Source organism: Brachyhypopomus gauderio, chromosome 17, assembly GCF_052324685.1.
Source record: "Brachyhypopomus gauderio isolate BG-103 chromosome 17, BGAUD_0.2, whole genome shotgun sequence".
Taxonomy (NCBI): Eukaryota; Metazoa; Chordata; class Actinopteri; order Gymnotiformes; family Hypopomidae; genus Brachyhypopomus; species Brachyhypopomus gauderio.
Window position 1 is genome coordinate 8233405 of NC_135227.1, and position 14348 is coordinate 8247752.

General features: G+C 41.0%; 2 protein-coding genes across 2 annotated transcripts; both read left to right on the plus strand.

Moving 5' to 3' along the window:
• Window positions 1-8: 8 nt before the first annotated feature.
• Window positions 9-6611, plus strand: mcm8 (minichromosome maintenance 8 homologous recombination repair factor). The gene is made up of 18 exons (XM_076978319.1): window positions 9-623; window positions 791-883; window positions 1019-1101; window positions 1204-1353; window positions 1482-1585; window positions 2009-2207; window positions 2632-2717; window positions 2945-3093; window positions 3415-3613; window positions 3756-3786; window positions 3872-4012; window positions 4133-4274; window positions 4365-4560; window positions 4673-4892; window positions 5006-5215; window positions 5350-5426; window positions 5944-6133; window positions 6211-6611. Exons 1-18 carry the CDS (start codon window positions 449-451, stop codon window positions 6301-6303), a joined length of 2538 nt encoding a protein of 845 aa, XP_076834434.1. The 5' UTR covers window positions 9-448; the 3' UTR covers window positions 6304-6611.
• A 187-nt stretch (window positions 6612-6798) lies between these two features.
• Window positions 6799-9552, plus strand: crls1 (cardiolipin synthase 1). Its single transcript, XM_076978320.1, has 7 exons — window positions 6799-7585; window positions 7660-7797; window positions 7926-8055; window positions 8322-8407; window positions 8568-8636; window positions 8838-8929; window positions 9187-9552. Exons 1-7 carry the CDS (start codon window positions 7010-7012, stop codon window positions 9275-9277), a joined length of 1182 nt encoding a protein of 393 aa, XP_076834435.1. The 5' UTR covers window positions 6799-7009; the 3' UTR covers window positions 9278-9552.
• The last annotated feature ends 4796 nt before the right edge of the window (window positions 9553-14348 follow it).

Consider the following 14348-nt stretch of genomic DNA (forward strand, 5'->3'; position numbering starts at 1 on the left):
TGCGCCAGCCTTCGGTTAAGAGTCCGCAATTTAGAGTTAATTTGCGACAACGAAACCTGTTATCGCATAATAACTCTAAATGTTATTTTGTTATATTTATAGTTAGGATTAATGTAGATAGTTATGAATCAAAGTGGAAAATAAATAAACAGACCAATTATAAACCGAAAAGACTTTTACTTTTACGCATGACAGGAAATGACGTACATGTCCCGCCAAACTTGAAGTCCTTCAGGATGTAAACACAAATACGCGAAAGGTAGAGGGACTGAGACGAAATGTCTAGTTATAAATTATGATTGTGTTTGTTTAATTGCATGATATGAGCTATGAATCGTTAAGCAAGCAACCATAGGAAATTTGCCGTTTTAACTAGGTAACTAGCTGGATAGTTGGCTAACGTTAGTTCAGTAGTCAGTGAGCTAGGTAGGGTAGCATAGGGTGGAATATGAACGGTGCAGGGAGAAGTTCGTGGAGGGGAGACGGTGCTTCTGGTTCTGGTTCTGGTTCTTGGAAGTCTGGCGCAAGGGGTAGTTGGAGAGGAAGAGGTTGGAAGGGAGGACGAAACCAAGGATGGAGAGGTCGTCCTTGGGGAAGAGGAAGGGGTAACAGCACGCAGCACGGTGAGGGTTTAAAGTTGGGTAACTCATGCTTGTTGTTAATAATAATGGGCTTAGGGTTTTGTACATTTAGATATTTGTGGAGAGGACTTTACTTAGATTAACTGTAAAGGTTCATGTGTTCTGTAATGAGGTGTTATGGTAGTTAATGACTTGTCTTACCTGCACAGGTGTAGAGTTTGCTTCACCTGTGTCAAGTGTAACTCAAGTAACACTTGATATTGCATGTCCTTACAAAGGATGGAGGCTTTACTTTTCTGAAGGTTTGTATATTATGCTACTACAATTAAATGCCAAATATTGTTTGTTGCATGACCATGATATGAGTTTCATTATTTTATGTGTACTAAAATGTCTGTTTTTATGCCATTTAAATGTTTTTTTTTGTCTTTTTATAGGTTTTGTTGAATCTGTGCCCTATGTTGAGAAAATAAAAGCATTTGAACAGTACTTCACATCACAAATTGATCTTTATGACAAGGTACACATCAAGTGTAGTCTCCACACATGTTTAAGTGCTCCTGACATGTATACGTAAAAGTAAAAGTAAAAAAAAAAACAAAATTTGTCTTGTTCTCAACAGGATGAAATTGAAAGAAAAGGTAGCATTTTGGTGGACTACAAAGACCTGCTTTTGAACGAACAGATTTCTGTAGTTGTACCTGACCTGTCCCGTGAGCTCAGAGACATGCCTGAAAAGACGCTTGACTGCCTGGGCTTAGCCATTCATCAGGTGAGGGCTTGACCTTCATCACTTGTCCCGACTGATGGCTCACCGTGCATCAGTAGGCCATCTACAGAATGTAAATGGAACCATAAGATTCTCTTCCAAAATGTCTCTCAGGACTGTTTATGTTACAGGTGTTGACAAAGGATCTGGAAAGACATGCTGATGAACTACAAGTCCAGGAAGGGCTACCTACAGGCACAACTCCTATTATCAACATCCCACACATAAGTGCTAGGTAGAACATGTGTGCTTGGACATTTACACTGGGCATTGGGCAGATGCTCATATCCAGAGTAACTTCCATCATGGTACAGAGGTAGATAAGTGTAGGGTTATTGTTATAGCTTGGTCCACGTCCTGTTCTACACCAGCAACCAGACTTACAGACTTTCTATTCTGGACAAATAAAGCTTTGTGATTAGTACTGGGTGCATTTTTCCCTAAAGAGGAGCTTATGTCAGAGCTGTGTGATACAATAATTTTGTTTTGTTTTGTTAGACTTCTGTATGCCAAGAGTATGCTATAACGAACATATTGCAGAGAGCAGTTTTGTTATATAATGTCTGCATTTATGTTCTTTATTCCAATTACAGTTTGATGTTAGTAGTGTTGAAGTGATATTTGATACAATGGTATTTTTTTGTTGTTGTTCATTTAGAATTTATAACTATGAGCCAGTGACCCCACTTAAGATGCTCAGAGCCAATTTCTATGGCAAATATGTAGCTGTCAGAGGGACGGTGGTCAGAGTAAGCAATATCAAGCCCCTCTGCAGTAAGATGGCCTTCGTCTGTAACAGCTGTGGAGACGTTCAAAGTCTGACTTTGCCTGATGGGAAATACACTATTCCATCTAAGGTAATCACGTTCATGTGATGCTTGGCCCAGGCTTCTGCCCACAGAGTACATTGTGGGTTGTAAGTGAAGAAACATTTCTCATTGGTTTTCAATGCATGAAGCCATGTCAATTGCTGAACTTGGTCCTAAAATATTCATTTGAACTGGCCAATAATTTGTCATAGTCAGTGTGGTTGAAGCTACATTATTATCAACATTTTGAAGTATGATATGTAACTGACTTACACCCAAATATAAGACACATTTACAATTATAATTGTATAATTTTAACATTTAAAATTGTATAATTTTAACATTTAAAATTGTATAATTTTAATTGTTTGCATATATTTAACAATACCATTGTTTTCTTTTTTTTTTTTTTTGTTGCTGTACCTCCAGATATTGGAGAGAGTGATTTAATTTCTTTGATTTCTTTGAGCAGTGTCTGCAGAGAGAATGCCGTGGTCGATCATTCACACCTGACAGAAGTTCACCACTGACTCTCACTGTCGACTGGCAGACTATAAAGTAAGATGCTGATGCTTGTAAAAATGAACACTTCTGTTCCTGTTTGATATGTATGATACAGGAAAAAGTTCCTCCTTTTGGTCGCTATTTATGTACCTATGTTTGAGTTGCAGAATTGGGGTTGGGTTTAGGATGCTTTGTCTAGGATACCTCTGTAATATCCTATTGCAATCACAGAAGTCATGTAATATTTCTTTGATGCAAAATAGTCAATATGCACTTCTCAGGGTGCAGGAGCTAACGACAGATGATCAGCGTGAATCAGGACGTATTCCACGCACCATCGAGTGTGAGCTCACCCAAGATCTGGTGGACAGCTGTGTGCCAGGAGACATGGTCACCATCACAGGAGTCATCAAAGTGTCCAACGAGGAAGGTGCCTTAATGCCTGTTTGCAAATTTAGAAATGTTGAACAAAGCACCAATAAAACTTGTCAGTATTTAAAATATTACTGACCACAACATTTCACTGGCTCAGTAAAACTCCAACAGTAATACATCATTTTTTAATGTCATAGTATATCTAAATCTTCATTAAATGATCTAGTATGCATCTAATAAAGACAAATTAGATTAGGTTTTTGTTTCTTTTTTGTATTGCAACAGATACTTCACAGACAAGAAAATGTTCATTGGTAAATAACAATTTGCATACATTTTTGACTAAAATATGCTGTTTGTTTGATATTTTTCATAGGAACTACAAGAAATAAGAAGGACAGATGCATGTTCCTGCTGTATATTGAGGCGAACTCTGTTAGTAACTCAAAAGGGCAAAAAAGTAAATCTGCTTCTGAACCAGAGGGGCAAGGGGCATCCGTAGAGTTCTCCCTCAAAGACCTCTACGCTATCCAGGAGATACAAGCCCAAGAGGACCTTTTAAAGTTAATTGTCAAGTGAGGAACATTCAGACGTTTGCCCACTAACTATTGTCAACTTTATGACTGTTGTCATGTAGGGCAAATCTGCAGTATCAGAAATGGTACTTTATTTGCTGATTTTCATCAATACCTCTAACTGTTTCAACATTTTTTGCAGTTCTCTTTGTCCTGCCATCTATGGGCATTTGGTAAGTGTTATAGTGTACTCTAGTTACTTATGTGAGTAAAAGTTTCTCTATGCTGATTAATTACTGTTTTGCTTTGTCCGTTTAGCTTGTTAAGGCAGGATTAGCTCTTGCTCTATTTGGAGGCTGTCAGAAGTATGTGGATGATAAGAACCGAATCCCTATACGAGGTGACCCACATGTACTTGTTGTAGGAGATCCTGGACTTGGCAAAAGTCAAATGTTGCAGGTACACACTTTCTATACCTCTACGGCTCTCTAGCATCTAGATTTTAAAACTAGGGTTTGTCTAAGTATTCGGTGTAGTATGTTTGGATGGGCCTGTAATGTTTCCTTTTGGTGTCTACAGGCAGTGTGTAATGTTGCCCCACGTGGTATCTATGTGTGCGGAAACACCACCACAACCTCAGGACTGACGGTGTCTCTGTCCAGAGACAGCGGCTCAGGAGACTACGCTCTGGAGGCTGGAGCTTTAGTGCTAGGAGATCATGGTATCTGCTTACACCACAGATCTCGGATACAGTTGCATACAAATGCAACATTCAGCTCCTGTGGAATTCTCATACCTTGTCTGTGTCTAGGTCTCTGTTGCATTGATGAGTTTGATAAGATGGGGAATCAGCACCAGGCCCTGCTGGAGGCTATGGAGCAGCAGAGCATCAGCCTGGCCAAGGCTGGCATTGTGTGCACTCTTCCCGCACGGACGTCCATCATCGCAGCGGCCAATCCGGTGGGAGGTCATTACAATAAGGCAAAGACTGTGTCTGAGAACCTCAAGTAAGTTTGTTTTACCCATAATCAATAAATAAATACACACTATTGATAATTGGCTGAAATGGGCAAAAACATTTGCAAGTGCACACTGAAGGTTTCCCTCTTAACATGGCAGAATGGGAAGTGCCTTATTATCCAGATTTGATCTGGTCTTCATCCTTCTGGACACTCCCAATGAGGACCATGACCACATGCTGTCGGAGCACGTCATGGCTATACGTGCGGGGAAAAAAGGCATAGTTAGCAGTGCGGCAGTCACCAGGAACTGCACACAGGAGTCTAACATATCCATTCTGGAGATCCCATCAGACCAGCCTCTCGCAGATAGACTTAAGGTAATATAATATAGTAACTAGCTTCTAGTTTTGTGGGTGTATGTATTTGAAACTATCACTGATCATAACTGAACATCATTACTGTCACTCATATTGTGTTTGTTTATTCTTAGGTGCATCCTGGGGAGAACTTCGACCCAGTTCCTCACCAGCTCCTCCGTAAGTATGTGGGCTATGCCCGACACTATGTGCTGCCCAGTCTCTCCGCTGAAGCTGCGAAGGTGCTGCAGGACTTTTATCTGGAGCTCCGCAAACAGAACCAGTCGGCTGACAGCACACCCATCACCACCCGGCAGCTGGAGTCCCTCATCCGACTCACCGAGGTAATGATGTGCAGCCGGATGTGCAGACCGCTTCTGAAACAGTCCGTGCACTCACGGTGTCTGCCTCATCCTGGGAGGTTTTTTCCGAGTACCTGTGTGCATAGTTTTGCTCACGTTCCCTTTTCACTCTCAAGGCAAGGGCACGTATAGAACTTCGAGAGAAAGCTACGCAAAGTGATGCAGAAGATGTGGTGGAGATTATGAAACACAGGTGACACCGCTGTTCTGCACCATAATGGGGCAGTCATGGTCTGGTGGTTAGGGAACCCGTTTTAGAACCAATTCCCAGGCCTGAGGCCATGACTGAGGTGCCCTTGAGCAAGGCACCTAACCTCAACTGCTCCCCGGCCACCGGGCTAGGGCTGCCCACCGCTCTGGGCACGTGTGCACCACAGCCCCCTAGTGATCATACATGGGTAAATGTGGAGTACCATGTACAGATAACCCACAAGCTGAACTTGTATTCCTTATTTCACATACTGAAGCTATTGAGTGGAGTTGCCAATTAACATCAGTAACAAATAAAAATAGGAAAGAATAGATTGCTTTAACCTACCAGTTATCCTTATTCTTTATCAGGGACATACTTTTTCTTATTGCACAATAACCATACATTTTGAATTAGATTTTGTTTGGAAGCATGCACCACAGTTTACTTGCCCCTCTTGTCATAATAGCTGTAATACAATAGTTCTGTGTTAACTGCTTTCTTCTGGTGTTTTGGTTAGTTTGACAGATACCTACTCTGATGAATTTGGGCGGCTGGACTTTGATCGGTCTCAGCTTGGGTCTGGCATGAGCAACAGATCCAAAGTCAAGAAGTTTGTTGCAGCCTTGAACCAAATCGCTGAGCGCACACATAAAACCTTGTTTGAGTCACAAGAGCTGCGACAGCTGGCCAAACAACTCCAGATTCAGGTGACAAAACATATTCATGTTGCAGTGAACAGCTCTAAACAAGTGGCTTTCTTACTTATTCTTACAATGCCTTTCAGGTTGTTGATTTTGAGGGTTTTATCAGCGCACTCAATGAACAAGGTTACCTGCTAAAGAAAGGACAGAGAACATATCAACTCCAAACCATTTGAATGGAACCTTCAAAATACAAAAGTATAATTGTATATATTCCTGATTTATATGATAACTTGTAATTTCATTGAAATAGATTTTTTACTGTGCTTACTTAAATGAAAATATGGCAATTAAATTATTTATTGTACAGTTTGATAGTTTGTGTACATGTATGCATATCCAGAAAGACAAATTTATATAAATTTAAGAACTATTCTTTATAATATTTGATTTTTACTTTCTTTTCAGTAATGGAAAATAAATTGTACATGTCGGAGTTATATTGCGTTGTCTTTCGCCAATCAATTCATAATATGGAAAAAGTAAATTGTATACATGTATCTTTAAATTGGTCATCACATGCGCCAAAATGCTACAATAAACATGCGCATGCGCGAGTTTCTTTTTTGTTTTGCTTTGCTTCTTTTTAGGATTAATTTCAAACGAGTTAGCTTACTACAGTTCCATAAAGTATTAAACCAATGATGCGTCAAAAGCTTATCTTTCAAATATTTTAAAATTAACTACATTATAAATTAAAGCCACTTATATCTTTGACCGCTTTTCTTACGACTGTCGTAAAATCGGTTCCGGGAATACGGCAGAATGAAACACGTTGGACTTGTGTGAAATGTGTCGGACTATACGAATAGAAGAAATCAGGACAAGCGTGTATTTACAAAATGGCAAATGAAACAAAATAAGATTTATACGGCATGATTTATGAGAAGACGTCTTAATTTGACATTAGACATGCTCTTAACAGTTTGCAAAAACAACTTGCTAAGTTGTGCGAGAGGGCACGTAGCGCGGCTGAGTTTCAATATCGCAACGAGATCCCAAGAGTCCTGGGGGGGACATGACGGCTCCTCTTTACTGTCCTGCTGTAAAACTCAGCCCACGCATGCCACAACAGAGACAAAATCGTTTCAAAGATTGAAAACTAAGTTTTGTTGTCCTGGACATCGGTCCAAATGTATACAAATCCTCAAAGTTGTAGAGTTTACATGTCCAGCAAGACCGGGACATGTGTGGACAAGGACAGCTGTGACAGGAAGCCGCTTTTCAATACATAAACCAAAGCTCCATAGCTGTACTTACAACTTTGAGACACAAACCTTGGCCCGTATTTTGAGCAGTGGTGGTAATATAGGAACACACTTGGGGTCAAAGGGATACTGCACAACACCAGGACAGTCGGATGGACACAAGTCTCTGGATAAGGATGCAAGGGATGCTGAAACTGCCCAACTCTCCTCTCCTCCTCCTCTATCGAAGGGAGGGCAGTTTAAAGAGCTGGTAAGTTTGTTATCTTCGTTTAGCTTTATTCCATTATCATGTTGCATTCATGCAGGTTGTCTTGTTTCTTATAGTATGAAAACCCATGGACAATTCCCAACATTCTGTGCTTGGCTAGAATGGCGTTGTCCCCTGCTCTGGCGTACCTGGTCATCGGGCAGCACTTCCATGCCTCACTTGGACTGTTTGTTTTTGCTGGAGCAACTGACTTGGTGAGAAGATGAGGTCATGCATGTATATTGTATAAACAAATGTGATGGTTTTTGATTGGGAAATGTACGTTTGATTATTGATTTTATTTGATACTGCTCCTGATAATGAAAGTCTTCTCATGATACAGCTGGATGGATACATTGCTCGAAACTGGCCTAAGCAGAAGTCCGTTCTGGGCAGTGTCCTGGATCCACTGGCTGATAAGATCCTTATTAGTGTCTTGTACATCAGTCTGACATATGCACAGCTCATCCCAGGTAAGTAACCTTTGTCCTTCAATTTGAGAAACATTAAGTGTGCTTAACAGTCAACTGACCCTAACATTTAGCTCATAGAGACATCTAGAACTAATAATGGCTATTTAAAATAATAATTCTGATCATGAAAAGTTCACCTTTCAGTAGTTTGTTCTGAAATTATAAAACAATAGTCTGACCATAGACATAGCAAGATGCACATATCCAGTGGTGTTTTTTCACTGCATTTTCTCACTGCTTCTTCTTTGTAATGTTTTGTTTTCTAGTTCCGCTCACTGCACTGGTGTTGTGCAGGGACGTGGCCTTGATTGCTGCAGTTTTTTATGTCCGTTACAAAACGGTTACTCCTCCGGTACGTACGATGTATTACCTTAACTGAAATAAAACATTGCATAATCGTTGCTCTAATACATATATTTTTTTGTAAATTATATGAAGCACAACATTCTCAGCCTCTTCATGCAATCCTTTAAGATCTTGGTTGGCCATTGAACTAGTCTTTCTCTCACCAGGTAACTCTGAGCAAGTTTTTCAACCCATGCTACACTACTGCCCAGCTTAAGCCTACACTTATAAGCAAGGTATTTAATGTGGTATTCATAGGTATTTAAATTTACACACCGGTACCTCTTGTATTTGCAGTCTCCGTCTTTGTTTTTATGGTAGTAATTGGGCTTTCTCAGTTGAAGTCATCGATGGCAGCTGTCTAGATCACTCTTCTTTATTAATATTGAGATCCATGCTTTAACAGATGATTGTAGAAATCTCTCCTTTTTTTGCAGTTCAACACTGCGATGCAGCTGTTTCTGGTGGCTGCATCACTTGCTTCCCCAATCTTCCACTACACTGACAGTGTTCTCTTGCATTTGCTGTGGTACGTAGGCTATAATCCCACTGTCTAAGTACTGACTGTCTTAACATATGATGGATTTTCACACTGGCTAGGTTGAATTCTCAGATCTTGTATGCCAAATCTTTTTGTTTTCATTATGGTTTTATCTTTGTTTTGTTTTTGCCATTACATCCCCAAATATAAATATTGATACATTAATTTATGTTTTCAATATTTGTGTGTGCGTCCATGTGTGCACGTGCAAATCATTGTCTCATACTGTTAATCTTTATTTACAGGTATGTCACTGCACTGACAACTGTAGCATCTGGTTACAGCTACTATCATTATGGCAGGAAAACCATCGAAATCTTGAACAACATAAAGTAGTAGTACTGTCAGTGATGCAACCAGACCCTGCTTCATGGGAAATATGGATGGATATTATTTGATTGACCAGTCTGTGTACATACTGGAAACATGATGAGGTACTGTTGTCCAAGTAACTGAAATTTTAGTGAATCAAATTATTTTGATATTTTGTTGTACAACAACTGTCTAATAGATCTGATCAAGACATTGTCCATACCTCTGTGAAATGTCTTTTTTACCTCTATAAAATCACCACAACCGTTTTATGTATAAAAATTGACTTCAGACCCACATTATCATTGCTTGAGTCATTCCTTGAGTTATCACCAAAAAATATGGAAGGTCTGGTAATGAACCACTTGGATCACTTACAGCCAAAGCCACTCAGCCCCACACTCAGGGAACACAGACTATGTGTGTAACTGCAGAAATTGCCTTGCAGAATGAAAATCAGAGATTTTCATTCCTATATTTCATCTTGCTCTGTTTGGTCCTTTACCTCGTGGATGAAGCTGTAACTTCAGTATCTGTCCACAAAGGGGTGCTGAAATATCCCTTCATGAAATATTGGCAACATTGTTTTCTTTGAATGCCATAAAATCACCTGATAGCTATGTTATGATTGAAAATATGCTTAGCATTTTAATAATTTTATAGTAATACAGAACCTTTTCACTAGATAATTATTTGGAGTTACAGCCTGTTTTCGAAATGATGTAAACCGTAATTGAAGAATTCTTCTGTAAAATAATGTTTCTTTTAGTATACAAGGAATATGACAAGGACCATATGAATATTGTTGACACCAAGCTATTATGATAATACTTTATAACACAGTGTGCCTCTGCTGCAGAACTGCTGGATGTGTTTCCTTATGTTGCACATTCATTCAATCTGTTGACACCTCATAACACACAATCATATACTTGACACTTCGCTACAATGTTCCAGTTCATGTTAAGACATTTCGTTCTGAAAGCAGCAATCAAAATGCAATGCTGGACACGCTAGCTGGAAGAGAGCAGGCTGTGAAGGCCAGGGTCAGATCGTGTGGGTCAGCTTGTGTGGGGGTCAGCTCGTGTGGGGGTCAGCTTGTGTGGGCCAGATCGTGTGTGGTTGAGCTCGTGTGGGTCAGCTCGTGTGGGGGTCAGCTCGTGTGGGGGTCAGCTCGTGTGGGGGTCAGCTTGTGTGGGCCAGATCGTGTGTGGTTGAGCTCGTGTGGGTCAGCTCGTGTGTGGGTCAGCTCGTGTGGGGGTCAGCTCATGTGGGGGTCAGCTTGTGTGGGCCAGATCGTGTGTGGTTGAGCTCGTGGGGGTCAGCTCGTGTGGGGGTCAGCTTGTGTGGGCCAGATCGTGTGTGGTTGAGCTCGTGGGGGTCAGCTCGTGTGGGGGTCAGCTTGTGTGGGCCAGATCGTGTGTGGTTGAGCTCGTGTTGGTCAGTTCATGTGTGGGTCAGCTCGTGTGTGGTTCAGCTCGTGCGTGATGGACGAGCCACATACTCCCAATCTTCTGCTGTTCTGCTGGGAGGAGGAGGCTTCAACAGTCGCTGAAGGAGGAAGATGAGATGTCAATAGAGTCGTGAAGGGGCTCGGCCTGAGCTTCAGCCTGCCGTTAGTTGCGGGATGCCAATCATGCTGTATACGGACAGATAAGTTCATCATTTCTGATTCTGCCATGGGTGTGTTTCCTGGCAGTCTGGGTTGTGTGTAATCTTGAGTTAATCTCATGAGCCAGGGCCATTCTAGCAATTTTGTAAGGCATCATCGTGTGTCATAACTTCAGTGCAGGAGACGAAGGCAGGGGTAGCGACGGCGGTACTGGCATGAGCGATGATGATGCTGGTGAAAACGTGAGTCACGTGGTGATGATGCTGGTGAGCACGTGAGTCACGTCCACAGCGTTCTCGGCTGTGGGGGAGGAGAGGCGCCATGCCCGGCCCGCTCACACCACTCTACTACTACTGTATTTCTTGCCGACAGCCCACTGTGATGAACTTCTGTAACACAACCGATTCAGAAATGCCATGAAATCAGTCATGTCTCTGCATGAAGGCACACCAGTACACTAAAGGACTTTCTAAAGGCTGATGGACATGTAGTACATTAGACTTTGTAATGTCGCATAGCACTGAAGTTGGACAGAAATGTAATTTTATAACTTCCACCTATTGCCCAGACACCCTTGTAGCAAAAATGTAACTGACTAGGCTGCTTGAATGGCATTTATACTGTACAATGTGTGTAAAACACTGAACAAAGCTGAATGCTCTGCACTTCAAAAGAATTAGAAGGTGCCCAGTCTGCATTCCTGGGTGCTTAATGTTATACACCTGTGGCCATGGAAGTGATTGGAACATCCAATACCGATAATTTGGATAGATGAGTGAATACTTGTGTATATGAGCGAATAGTGTGTGTATGTATATCTATGTATATATATATATATATATATATATAGTGGCGAAACTCCTGCAGATCAGTGTGTGTGTGAGGGGGGGCGGGGGCAGCGGGGCATGGCGTCTTTCTCCCATCAGGCACTGCTGACTATGCTCTGAGCGTAAACTGCCGTATTTACTCCCCATTGCTGTTGAACTGTTAAAATTAGTAACTTCTAGCGTAGTATTAGAGCATTAATGGTGTGTTTAATGTAGTTACTAGAGAATCTCTTCTCTCATTTTTTTTGCTGGGGGGTGCGACTGTATTTTCTGTCTCGTCATAGTGCTATGAGCTGTGAGTGTGTCAGAAGATAAATAAGGTTATTTGAGTCTGAGACATGCTGCCTTCTGCAAGTCCTTCATTGTGTACGCATTGTACACACACACACAAATAATTCCAGATTTTATTTTACTATAATAGTATTAATATTTGCTTATGTATATATTTTTTAGTAAATACTAAATTAAATTTGGACAAATTGCTACAGACAGGGCAATGTTTACTAAAATGGCATGCGCTTTGTAAATGTTATCTGTAAAAGTCATCAGTAATGCATGACCTCTCTTGTGAGTAATCTAATGAGGGCGTGTTTTATAGAGGTGGAGGTATGTTTATGTGTGACTCACTGAGGCACTGAGTTTCTCTGAAGTCTCTGTGAGCTTTAGGCACGAGACCCAAATTCTTCTTGTCTTTCAGTCATTGCAGAGAACCATGTCTGTAGGATATAACTGCCAAGATCAGGGTGTGACAAAGTGCTGGGAAAACCCTGACATAGTAGAATAGGAAAAGACATTTGCAGCAAAGATCTGTGAAACTTTGGTCTTAAGTTTCAAGCTCTTTTGCATTATTGAACTGTTCACTGTTCCAAACTTGTTCTGCCCCTCCCTGTTTGCCCTCCTTGATTCACTGTAAACTGTTTATTCCTGAAATCTCCTTCCGCATTAACAACTGAGGAGAGAGCCACTGAACTTTCACCAAATACAGATACGCATGTGAATCAAGCCCTCTGAATGTTATCAAACTAGAGCGAATGTATTTTTATATTTTGCTGACTCAAGAGGGCAGCATTGTTCAACATTTCAAACCCACATCAGCAGCTATGGACATTTGACCAAATAACTGGTTCCGTATGTAAATGCTAAAATCAAGGTGTGTGCCAACGTACTTAACTGGTAAAACTGACAGCACATTTATGAAGGGTACAGTGACTCAGGTGACCCCTTTATGCTGTGCTGTTAATAATTACACAGGAAGTACCTACCAACTTAATTGTTAGCAGCCATTAGACAAGTGCTTTGTCAAACCAGCAGAGCATCTACTGTGTGGCAGAACCCAGTTGATCCTTCTTATTAGGCCTTTAGATCCAGTCTCAATGAGACCTTCTAAACCAGTGCTGAGTGGATTTTAAAAAAGCAGTTCAGAAAGGAGTTAGGAGGTCATGACCCTTGGTTCAACACTGCAGATTTATATCTTTACAGCACAGTCTGGAGAAGGACATGAATCAACACAGTCCGATGAGGAGTTTTATTAACATGACCACCTGTGATCAGCAAGCCAGCAGCATGCAGTCCCTCCATAATAACAGTATTGTTAGGCTACAGGTTGTTTTTATGGGCAGAACGGGGAAGGCCTCTGCTCCACGGCGTCTTATTTTGCATCCTCGGTAATATGAGCGCTCACCGGGCCTATTGTCTTTCTAAACAAAGTTATCTGGCTCTGCTCCCAGCAGCCCAAGGCCACAGGCACCTGCCTCTCACACAGCAGAAACCGGAGAGACGGAGAGAAAACGAGTGGCGCAGACGTGCGCCTGCCGCGGAAGGGCTGCCGTGCCGTGCGCGGCGGGTCTGCAAGCCACCGCATGCTCAGAGCCTGCTGAAGAAGACGTACTTTCCCCTTTTTGCATTTTAATCCTCTATTCATTATGAGAACGCTGTTTCAGTGTGAAGTGCAGAAGGGATAGTGTAAGTCATACCATTCACGCAGAGCGATGCGTATCACCACAGTCTTTCCTGTCAACAAAGAACCCTTTGGGATGTCAGAGAGTGTGTGTTTGTCCTTTGTCCTTTTATTTTAGATATTAGACATACACGTTACTATATGTATATAAGGTTTCCAGGGAAACAGGACATTTTAGACGGAGGTCCTTTATCAGCTGTGCAAGCAAAGTGCTCAGGATGTTCTAGGAGGTGAAGTCAGTTTATGTAGATGTTTAAATCAGATCATTTAAAATCAAATCCTTCATTCTAAAGTGTTTGGACAATGTTCAGCAAGCCTTCTCTTGGTCTCTCCAATGTAAAGCTGATTACATTTAAGAAATACACCTCTTGCAGTAATGCCTGAGAAGGAATGGGTGATAACAATTGATCCTGTTATGCTAGTTATTATTGTTGCTTTTTCTGATGCAAATCTAGAGCAGAAATCAGTTACATGCATATTAATATTGCGTATATTAATACGCAATATTAATGGATATAGCTATATCTATTTCTATATATAGAAATTGATATAGCTGCACAACATGCATTTCTCAATTTTTGTTCACCTTTTCAACTTTTTTTTTTTAACACAAATGTTCACACATATAAGCAACAAATTTTTTTATTCCAAAATGTATGTTGGTAGTGTATTTTAAATAATTTAATTAGATTAAAATGT